Here is a 12,118-nt window from a genome sequence, read left to right as displayed (position 1 = left end):
CGAGCACTCTCCTATGGCTTCAACATCTTCGAGTTTATATGGTCAGGCTCGTCACTCTCTCCCCTGGGCCACAACATCATTAGGCTCGCATAAGCGAGCTCGAGATCAGGTTTTAAGCCCCTATCTCGAACTATGTAGCTCGATTTTCCCCCGCACATTTACTCAAGCACAAGGTCGTGCTTTATGTTAAGGTCGAGTTTATGCCCCAAAGATTGAGAGCGAGCTACAGGCTTAGGTTGGGCTTCATGAGATCGGGCTCCAAAAATGTCAATCTCACTTTGGCTACAACTCTTTATGACCTTTATCTTCATTCAAATCGCTTATCTATTACAATTTGACTCAAATTCAAACAAAACACTTTTATTATAACACAAACACTCTATATGATAAGGATAAGGCCTATAGGCAATTGAATTCTTTACAACTCTACAACTAACATCTATAAATATATGATCAAAGCTCATTGCTAAGGTACATTTTTACATACAATTTCAATATACGTTTTCATATAAATTCCTTATCTGACTTAGACATCGGAAGGACGACGAGAATATACTTCGTTACCTTTGTTTCGAGTACTGGAAGACTCTGTTCGTACTCTTTCTCAGTCCTCAAGCTCGGGAGATCTATCAGGTACGATTTTCGGTAGCATCATCTTCCATGGCCGAATAATCATAATTCTGTTTTTAATGTAATCCTGTTGGCTAGAAGATTAGCCTTGAGATGCTCACTTGGGTTAATAAATGTTGTAATAGCTATTTAAAAAATATATTTTTTTGTTAAAAGGTCAAGAAAAATTTTGGATTTATGTGTACAATTATTTTATTAATCGAATGTGTTGTTAAAAAAAAAAGTTGACATAAAAAAAAAAATGAATTTTTGAATGATGGATATCAAACATAGACAAAATTTCCATCTTGGAAATGTGCTGGCTTGGGCAGGCTTGTAGCTTGCTTGGGACAGCTTAAACTTGCCCCATTCTACCCTGCTCGTTTTGCCTTTTAGTCCCTTTTCTTCCACATTTAGTCACTAATGTTGTCCAGATCGACCAATGTTGTCCAGATCGACCAATGTTGTCCTAAAAACTAAAAAAACAAAATCAATTAAAAAAAAACTCGAGCAAAATAACCATTACAAGCTCGTTAATTCAGCCTGAGGTACACCGCTTTATTTCAATCAGTGAGATGGTCGAAGTTTGTGACCACTTCGCCTGGCTTTGGAGCGAGCCATCCACGAAGATCGTTCTTCATGAGAGGGATGACCATGTGGACCTCGTTCAAGGCACTTTGGTACAAGCAAAGTTCTCATAAACTTCGATGAGACACTTCGGCTCCAGCAGTGCTCTTGTGGTTTATCGCACTAATTCCTGGAGACTCGGCAGCGCTGTCCCTACCCGGTGCGTTTACTCCCATATGTCTTGCACATGACATCCACGAAGGCATAACAGCGACTAATTCAATTTGTAGTTTGTTCAAATAATGGATCGAATGTCCTTTTATTATAGTTGACTTTTAAGACGGTCCAAATCTGATGTCGCGAACTTGGAAATTATTCAAAAGCCTCCCCAGATGTGGCAAACGATTTTGCATTTTAGTATCATTAACAATGAAAAAAATTTAGAAACTCTCGATATAAGCAATCTATGAGCTTAATAAGTTAAATTTCAGAATACTAACCCCAGTTTCATTAGCAATTCATAAAATACTTTAATAGTTCATACAGACACATCGAGTCGTACCAAACTTACACAAAATACACGCACATATTATTCCCTAAACACATCCATTTTTATTACCGAAACTACCCTCCAAATTTGTTATTTCTTATCTTTCTTCTCCTCTTCTTCGTCAAACGCCGACACTGGAAAAGACCTGGAAATACCAGTAGGGGTGCCGAAAGTGATTTTCCCAGAGCTGGGGTCCTGAATGTAAATATCAGAAATAGTTACCCAGATCAGGAGCTCCTTGCTCTTGACACCTGTCAGCTTTTTCATCCGACGGTCCTCAACGAACGCCGTGACCTCTGTATCGTACCATACGCTGCGACCGATTGAACGGAATTGGTGCGTCTTACTCTTTTTCTGCTTCAGCCAGATGAACCCGGAAGCCTCGTTGAAGCCAACCTCAACGATGTCGTCTAAAGGGAGCAAACCCTTGGGGAGGTTGATTTTCTCGAGAAGTTCAAGGGATTTTTGCTTGCACATCGTCTCGTCGGTGTATATTTCGGCGTTTTCTCGGTGAGATTCGATTCTTTGGGCCGACATTTTGATGGAATTGGGATTGAAGGAAGAGTGAATGGGTTTCTTTTAGCGTGAAAGTTTGGGTTTTGCAAGACGGGTGGAAATTGTGATGGCATGGCGTATAGATATAAGAAGCAAGGGGGTAGATATAGAATTACGTAAACATCCTCCTTGGAGAACGTGGAGTAGCCTGAAATATTGGAAATATAGAGGATAAAACGGAGTTTACGTTTGGAATTTAAATGCCATTTATTGCTAATAAGTAATGAGGAAGTTGGTGGGGGTTAGTCGTTTCATCTTTTCAAGATCGAATTGGAAATCAAAAATAAAGGCAGACAGAAATAGAGAGAGAAAAAAAAAAAAAAAGAGTTATGGGTAAAAATGTAAGATAGACTAGATTATCTATTTACGAAGAGAAGAGTATCTAATGACATCTTTAAATTTAGAGAATAATTTTTTTATATACTTCAACAAATTTTTTATTTTGACTCTTTATTTTGTTTTTTTCAATCTACATTTGATAATTTATTTTCATGTCTAACTTAACATAATTTTTTATAAGTTAGTGGTCAATCAATTCAAATATAGTTTGAGAGGGTGGTTGAGCCCTATTTTTATGGAAAAAAAAATGTATTTTAGAATAATAAATTGATAAAAAGTGTGTGATTGAAATATAAGAAAAAGTTTTTGATTTACATGTAATATTATTTTAATGAAAAATGTGTGCTTGAAAAGAAGAAATGAAAAAATGTATTTTGGAGAAAATGAGAATCAAACATAAAATAATTTAAATTGTAGAGTGTTCAATTTTGTAATGTATCAAATACAATCATTGAACATTAAAAAATAGAGAGTAAGATTGGTTATTTAAATTTGGAGAGCCAAACTCACTCTTTATTTTAAAAACTTAAAATAGAAAATTTTATGGAGCTTATTTTTAAGTATTGACTTTTTAAAATAGAGAATATAAATGCTTAGAGATTTTTCTGGAAGTACTCTTAATCATCGTACCAAACATGCTAAAAAGAAGTTGAGGGAGGAGGGTCAAATTTAGAATGAGAGCGAAGAACTAGACGGGCCATCTGGATTTTAGGGAAGTAGCGACAGACGAGACATGGGTGGGATAATGTTCATTTATCCTTTTATTTACTTATTTATTTTTAAATTTTACAAGAATTTATAACATAAAAAAGGATTCAAGTCGGGTTCAAGTGAGGACCATGGATACCTAGGACAAGGTCACTGTAGTCAAGTATTTTATCATTTCTAGTTAAATTACTTTAAGAATCTTACGGTGTTTATGGTGTGTATTTATATTAAGAGCTATTTTTTTGCCTGTGCAATGCACAGAACGTGATATTTTGAAGATAATGTTAGCATATTGAATGTTAAGGTTCGACGGAAGACTGTATTATTGAAATTCCACACACAGATTTGCATAAAAGAAATAATGTTCTATGAAGATATAAGGGTGAGTTAAAATTTTGAACAAAGAGAAGTAATGAATGGAAAAAGTATCAGAAGAAAGTTCAAATATACAAAGAGGAAAACAATTTATGCGACAACTTGGAATACAACAAAGTACTTGAAACAATTTCGTCGGGTTATCTTTTTATTCTGGTGGCATAGAAATGAAGGATCATGCAATCGGATATTTACAAAATAGTGCAAGGGGCATAAGATACAAGTACACAGGTTGGAAACTGTTAAAGCGAATTGTCATAATATTGAACACAAATTATAATTTTATTTAACAGCTTGACTATGCATTTATCTTTAGCAAAAAGATTAGTTAGAGACTAATGACTAACTTTGTTGAACATCAAGCATTGAGTAAAAACCCCGAAATAATTCATATTCTTCCGGTTTTCATAAGAAGATGCTGTATAAGTACATTCTATAGTCGAGAAATATCACGAACTTAGGCAACTAATGAGAGAGTAGTTGAAAAGAATGAAAATAAAAGTAGTTCTTGGATGCATTAATAATTTAAATTAAGCAACACAAAAACCAAAACAAAGCATATGCATTAACTCTGTGATGTTTATTTGACTTATTTGCCATTTGCTGGTAAAAGATGATGATAGTGAATAGAGACTACAAGTAATTATATCTAATTTTTAAGCTATAAGTAGTATTTAATCTTCCTATTCAGATATGCCATTAAATAATTTGGTTAGTCAGTCATTTAATGTAAGAGAACAGAAACTAATACACTGTCTCCTCACTTTAGATTTCCGAAAATCATATATAATTTTGGAACAGAATTGAATTCTTTGAAAGTTTGATGACAAAAAGAAAAAGATGTTATCATATAAGTACCCCGGAAAAACGAAAAAGATGAAAGCTATCTGCAACAGTAGAAAAAGACAGAAGAATGACTTTCAAAGTGACTCCAATTATATGAGGTGCAAATGAATAACAAACTCCAATACCAAGTACGAAATCATCTGATAGAATTTGTCCTACAAAAGGGAAAATGAAATTCCCATGGTACACTATTGTCAAATGTCACAAAAGAGATGAAATGGTTTGCGATCATCCAATAAATAATTGAAAGCAAAATAGACTTCGAATCATCATGAGAAACTTCAGCAAAACAAACATCCCCAGATTTTCGCATATAATTCTCAAACATTTTCTCACAAGATAAATGTAGTTGCAGAAACAAAAATGAAAACCATGTTCAAACTAAAAAAAAAAAAAAAAATTCTGCTTACCATCAAATCTTGCCAAAAAGCAGAAGATGGATTACATATTTCTTCTAGCATGTCCAATATGTCATTTCAATATGTGAATAATAAACTAAAGGAACATCCAACTACTATAATGTTCAGGAAAATATAACTCACTAAATAAAGACAAAGAAGATGAAAGAGAGAACTCTTACTTCTATAAAGAGCGCCTTGGATTGTGCAAGGATCTTAGGCTGTGTTTGATAGGGGTGAAATTCCAAGGAAAATGGAATTGAAATTCCATCTTTCTAATTTATCGTTGTTTGATTGGCAAAATGTAGAATGGAATTGATTTTCCGTGGAAGCTTGCCACGTCAGCCAATTCCACGTTTTCAAGTCTTTTTCTTTTATTTTTTATTTTTTTATTTTGCAATTTAAACAAATTTTAAGGATTATTGTAAAAAAAATATTTTCATTTAATTAACAATTTTCATATAAAACGAAACTAAACAAACACCAAAAGATAGACGATTTTCTTGAATTTTTTTGTTTTTTGTTATTTGGGAATTGAAAACAAATTTCATCCTCAATACCAGTAAAATTTATCTATTTAATTGACAAATTTCATGTAAAATAAAGTCAAACGAACATCAAAAAGCACTTTTATTTCAACATTTTTCACGTGGAAAATTATACCAATCAAAAAAATTATACCAATCAAACACAATAATTTACAATTCTCAAGAAAACAATTTCTAGGCAATTCAATTTCCTAAAATTTATTTTCTTTCCACCCAAATTCCATCTTTCCAATCAAACGGACTCTTAGTGCTCCTCCATTATTCACCAATGAGCTTCGTTACAATAACACTCTGAAAGCATAATCATTAGAGTAAAAAAAAAATATATTATGAGGAAACGTGTCAAAAAATTACTATCGGCTAAAGTTGCAAGACTTATTACAGGTACAACACATATTTTGGAAGCTAACGAAGTTGATCAAGCATATAAAACTCATTCTCAGTAATATCTCCCCTCCCACATAATGCAAGATGGTTCACCATAACCTCAGGCAAAAAGTCCCATCTCCCTGAAGTATCAAATGGAAATATTAGAAATGATATTAGTCCTCGATAAGATGGAAAAGTAATCCATGGGATATTGAAATGAAGTGATAATCCTCAAGAAACATAGATACATATTTTCTACTCTTATTTTTTATGAATTAGAGTTATATTCCTTCTTAGAGAAGTTGAAGCCAAGAACTATCGTAAATGGGGGAAAAATAATATTGGGATTGATTGTTATCTCAACGAAGAGTAAAGATAATAAAGTATGACCTTAACCTTGTTCTCCATTTTTTGTTATGTGTTATACCATCGAATTCATTAGCCAGGACATAAATACTATCTAAAGAGCTTTTACCGGGTGTTGGTCGCAAACATTATTATTTTGTAATTTTAGAAACAATTTTACAAAGAAACTCAAAACTGCAGAAATGTAAATCGCGAAAAATAAAAATAACAACAGATATGTTTTTGCTCCAAAAGGAGCCCGAATGTTCAGTTCAAAGAACCTAATCACCCGTTGAGCCTCAGTCAAGAGTATGTTCGAGATTCCACTAAGTATCACAAAGAAATCATACAAATATTCAAAGAAAAATCAGAGATTTCTTCATTTTATCTTGCCTCCTTTCACACAACTTCTCTCTCAAATAAGATCACACAGATCACTCAACCTTTTTTTACAAAATGAAAGATTACAACACAAAGAATTTCAGATTTTCAGAGAGAATGAAAACCACGAAGAAGAAAAACCCTCACACAGAGAGAGAAAGAGAGTACACGAGAAAATTCTAGAGAAAAACAAAAAAACTGTTCGACTGCAGAAGACTAAAGGGCCAAGGTAGATAATAGTTCAAGTGAATAGTCGATCCAAGGGTTGGGGCTGTGCCACGTGTACGACACAGCCCAACCCTCATAAGAGGCAAAAACGTTTTGCCACAAAAACACGTTTTTATAAAAAAGTTTGGGCCTGACTTATTTTGCAAAAAACACGGTCCAAAGAAATTTGAGGCAGCCCAATTTTCAACACCAGGTGATCTATTATTTTGGGTTCTATAAGAGGTTCATCTCTTTGGATATTTACAACAATATTGTAGTTGTTCCCAAGTTTTAGATATGCTTCATTACCACGTTCCATGCAAAAATTAGCAATATATCCAATGAACACAAGTTTCCATGATTTACAGCACATTGAAGGACTTATTTTACCATTTCGACATGATTATGATGTTATTATCAAATTTAATGCCAAATCCCCTATAGCATTCTGCAATCTTATTCTCATCTATCGCTACTACTATATCAATAAATCAGCACCCAATTAGAAACTAGAAGGACAAAATTGTAACATAATTCTATGAATATAATTCAATTTACAAATAAGCATATATAGAGCAAATTGAAGTGGAGTTCTACCAACTTGTTTAAACGATGGAATCATTTTTGCTGTTGTAAATCACCTGCCAGTAAGTCGTTGCTCGACAAGGTACTATTGGAGGATTTTCCACCAGCATGTTGCCATGAGAATTGTGTAAAGTTAGGATGTGCCTTTTTCCAACAATTCTTAGTCGAACATTGAGTTAGCGTAAAATCTCATAATAAATAACTATTGATTATGTGAAAATAATATTAATTTTTCAAGCACACGAAATCTACATCAAAATTTCTTATTTCAGCTAAACATGTGAAACGGATCGTAGAGGCCACATTTGAAAGGAAAGAATTTAAGGAGTAGTTCAAAAGTTATGAGACAATAGTAAGCAGTATATGATATCGGAGGTAATATTGGGCCACAATAAGTCAGTAACTTATTTGAAATGGAAACTGATCATAAAAACGTACTATATCGATCACATGGAAGTTGGTTCTTTCACATCTAGCTCTGAATTCTTTAAAAGATGCCCGATACAACAACAAAAGCAATAGTTAATTTAGTAATTTCGAAGTGAATGGATCTAACAAACATATGACAATGTAATTGGAAACGAATGATGAAGGTGTCAAAAGAGCTATAGTAAGGTCCCGTTTGATACCCATTTTCATAAGAATGAAAATGAAAAATATAGCCGTTGCGGGACCCTAAGCAAGAGATAGAAAGTCAAATATGGTGGCTTGATGTGATGGATAACAATCATATTTTTTCATTTCTATGGCCAAAGAATAGGAATCAAACAGGGTCTAAGTTGACAAAATTTGAAACGAAATGAAATTGGTAAAAAGAACACATAGAGAAGAGGAATAATTTATTTTGCCAAGTAGAATAACATACATAGCGGTAAATGTTAGTTAATGAATTACCTCTGAAAGCTGAATCCTTGTTGGGGTATATAGTTTAAGTCTCTTCCAAAGTAAGCATCATTAAATTTATAAAGAAGTCTCCCGAAAACCTATCATAATTTAAAAGAGCAATTAAATATTTTTATAGAGAGGTTCTCGTTGGTTTGTGCTATATACTGTTCATCTTCCAGTGATGAACAAAGGAGATATTTTGCGTGAAGATATTTGATTGCTCTTTTAATCTATATATAATAATGGGGCTCCAGAAGGCTTCTTTCTAAATATAGTGATGAATGTTTTGGAAGTCTCAATTATCGATGTTAATATTCGAGCTTCTAGTGTTACCTATAGAATAAAATGAAGAGGAACTGAAAATATTAGTTGAACACCCATCAGCATTTTTTTTGGACTGTTAAGTCTTACTTCTTTAAGCTTGTAACATTTATTTGTAGCTATCCCTTTCTTGATGTCAACTACTTCACTTGCTAATGTTCAGTTTTTATTTTCTTAATTTTTTTGAAGGACTATGTTGAAACTCGGTGGTATGGAGCTCCAGAGCTATGCGGATCTGTTTTCTTCAAAGTATGCCATGTAGGAACACCCAACTCTAGAGAAAATTATTTCGATGCGTAAACGACCTTACTTATATAAATATTTTTAGATGAGTTCAGGAGGTATTTTTGTTCTATAAAGCTAAAACTATCAACCAACAACAGAAAGCAAATTTCACATATATACACTCATGTAAAACTAACAAAAAATCAACAGAAGGAAGAATTTTATTTCAGAGTGCTAATGAAGTAGTAATATATGCCCAAAATAAATCTTTATTATCAATACTCTTAAATGTATTAATTTAATGTGAACCATGATAGAAGCTGAAAAGATGAAAGAATAAAAGCAAATTAAGTATCTAATTCTACACTAACACGTCAGGCAAACATTTCAGTTGGACACCTTGCATAAATTTAATTTAACCCATAGAAAAAAATTGAAAATTTTCAACAGAGTTGTTAATACGTATACAATCTTACAAGAATCGTAATAAATACTGAATTGTAATTCATTTACATCCTTGCAATGAGACTATTGGTTGAACATTAAATTTTACTTCAAATTAGTAAGATTGAAATATAGAATAAAACAAGTAATCAAACAAATAAAAATAAAGGTAAGAAAAATGCAGAACAGGCATGCATAAGCAGAAATAAGAGATGGAAAAAAAAAAATATAAAACTCACTTAAAGTTCGTAAACCCTCAACACAAAATAATAATAATAATAATAATAATAATAATAATAATAATAATAATAATAATAATAATAATCATCATCATCAGGGGCAGAGCCCCATCAAGGCGAGTGCGGGCATCTGTCCGCACTGGACTCCAGCCCAGAATTTAATTTAATTTAATTTTTTTATTAAGCTTGTTCACTATCTTCCAACCTAGAGAGAAGCCCAATGCCCAATTGTCCACAGCCCACGACCCGTTTACTGTTCCAATGACCCTGAACCATATCCCTCAAAAATCAATTAACCCGTTTTCCATTCATAATTCATCCATTCGAAAAAAATCAAAACCCTTCGTCCGTTCGTCATGTCTCTCTCTCTCTCCACTTCCTCTCCAGTCTCCACCGACGCCTGTCACTACCACTTGCAATCTAACCTCCGTTGCTACTTGCTAGTAGTAGGCCCTATTGGCATCTCCTAGAATTTAGGCGCTCTAATCTCCTATTCTACTCGACTGTCGACTGGTCGCTCATCCGACCCACTGCTGCTCCTCGAATCGCCAACCGGAACCGACTATTCTTCCAACAATGAGAGGCAGCTAGCCAAGCAAAAGAAGAAGGTGAAGTCCCAATTTCAATTTTCCACCAGTGTAGCAGTGTTCAAAGTGGTTTTGAATTTTTCCCCTTATTTGTTGTTATTTTGATTTGTGTAAATTATAATGATATTTTTTTTTTACTTTTTTTGTCTTTTACATATGAAGTGAAATTAGCACTTTGGACTTCGATTGCTCAAAGAGGCACAGACAGCAGACTTAGGCTTCCAGTGGACTGTGAAATTTTAGTTCAAGTTGTTTAAGATTTGGAAATATTATGAATTGCATTGTGAAATTGTGAGTTGGACGGTGAATTGATAATGTGAATTTGTGAATTGATTATGTGAAATGTGAATTGCACTGGATTGATAGTATATATTGGTATTATACTGTGAATTCATTATTTGGAGTATTTTTTTTATCATCACTAAATTCGTGACCTTGTTATTCATTACGAAACTTTTCTTTAAGCTTGTAGTAGAGAATCTTCCAATCACGTATAACCATAACAACACTTCTTAATTTCATCAAATCTGCTCCAATCCTATGCATTATGTATTTTTCTTGATTTTGAATTATTAATAGTCAAACTCAAGTACGTAATGCAATATCTCTTAAGTGCAACATAATCCTACTATAAGGTCCAAAAAATTATTGAGGACTCGGAGACAACACATTGTGGCCATTATCAAGCATTTACATGAAATATAATTAATCCCATATCCCTAGTGACGGGATAAAAGCTTCACAATACTCAAAATTTTTATCCTACCCGCTGAGGTAGGAGATCAAGATTGTTATATGAAAACAAGAAAACTATAGATCCTTATATTTCGGGGAAAAAATAATTCAAGATTATACCTTGAAGAGTTCTACTATCCAATTCTGACGAAGTTGAAGAACTCCCAATTTTCGACTCCACTGATCCTTGCGACGCCAATTGGCCACACTCTTCAACCTCAGAGCGAAAATGCGCCCGACTAGCCGCTGTTGTCGACAACTGAAATGGTAGTTCTATCAATGAATCTAACTTCTTTGGTGCAGCCAAAAACTTCTTCGGTGAAATGTGAAATTGGAGTTTTTTTTATCATCACTAAATCCATGACCAAAAACCTCGACGTTCGGTGTCGAAAAAAGTTGCTAGCACTGAACTCAAATTCTAGCTCCGCCCCTGATGATGATGATGATGATGATGATGATGATGATGATGATGATGATAATAATAATAATAATCATCGACCAAAAACAGATCTAAAAATTGGAACAAATATACACAGAACAAAAGTAAAAGATGGGGATGACAAAAAATCTCACTACAATTTAGAAAACCATAAACACAAAGAAGACATCGACCGAATAGAAATAGAAATAGAGAAATCGAAGAAACTTACACAACAAAAGGCAAGAGATAAAGATCCATAAAGGAATCACAGTATACTTTCTCTGAAAAATTTCCTCTCATTCGCAAAATTTCAACACAGATTCGAACGATGCAAAGTATGACAGAACAAATGATTAACGGCAGAGAGAAAAATCTTCGAAAAATAATAGAGGAAAAAAGTTAAAGGGTCTTCTGAAGATTTCGATTTCACCGTTAGAACTGAGATTTTGTGTATAGATTTGCAAGGATTTTCTAATTTTTACGAGTAGTAGAGAATAGGGGAGAATTTTGGGATAGGGGAGGAGAATAGGGTTTGAAGAGAAACTCGCCATCTGAAATATAGTGTAGAAAATTTAGTTGACCAGCACAATTATTACATGCATGCTATAACCTTTTTTAATGAAAAACAGTGCAAACCAATTCGAATCCAGCTTAATGTGAACATATGGCCCAGAAAATGAACAGTACAATTGGATCCTCTCTTTTAAAGTAAGTAGGAATAGGTTGAACATTAAATTTTACTTCAAATTAGTAAGATCAAAACACAGAATAAAAGGAGTAATCAAACAAATAAAGATAAAGGTAAGAAAAAAGCACAACAAGCATACATAAGGAGAAACAAGAAATGGAAAAAAAAAAAAAAAAAAAAAAAAAAAAAAA

At 33.4% G+C, this 12,118-nt stretch overlaps 1 protein-coding gene across 1 annotated transcript; it reads right to left on the bottom strand.

Annotated features, from left to right (window-relative positions):
- Nucleotides 1–1,656: 1,656 nt before the first annotated feature.
- LOC111402239 lies at nt 1,657–2,356 on the bottom strand. The gene has a single exon (XM_023030404.1). The coding sequence runs from the start codon at nt 2,261–2,263 to the stop codon at nt 1,817–1,819; it is 447 nt and encodes a 148-aa protein (XP_022886172.1). The 5' UTR covers nt 2,264–2,356; the 3' UTR covers nt 1,657–1,816.
- Between the last annotated feature and the right edge of the window lie 9,762 nt (nt 2,357–12,118).

This window comes from Olea europaea, chromosome 10 (genome assembly GCF_002742605.1).
Source record: "Olea europaea var. sylvestris chromosome 10, O_europaea_v1, whole genome shotgun sequence".
Taxonomy (NCBI): domain Eukaryota; kingdom Viridiplantae; phylum Streptophyta; class Magnoliopsida; order Lamiales; family Oleaceae; genus Olea; species Olea europaea.
Note: the sequence above shows the minus strand (reverse complement) of the source record. Positions and strands in the feature narration are given on the sequence as shown.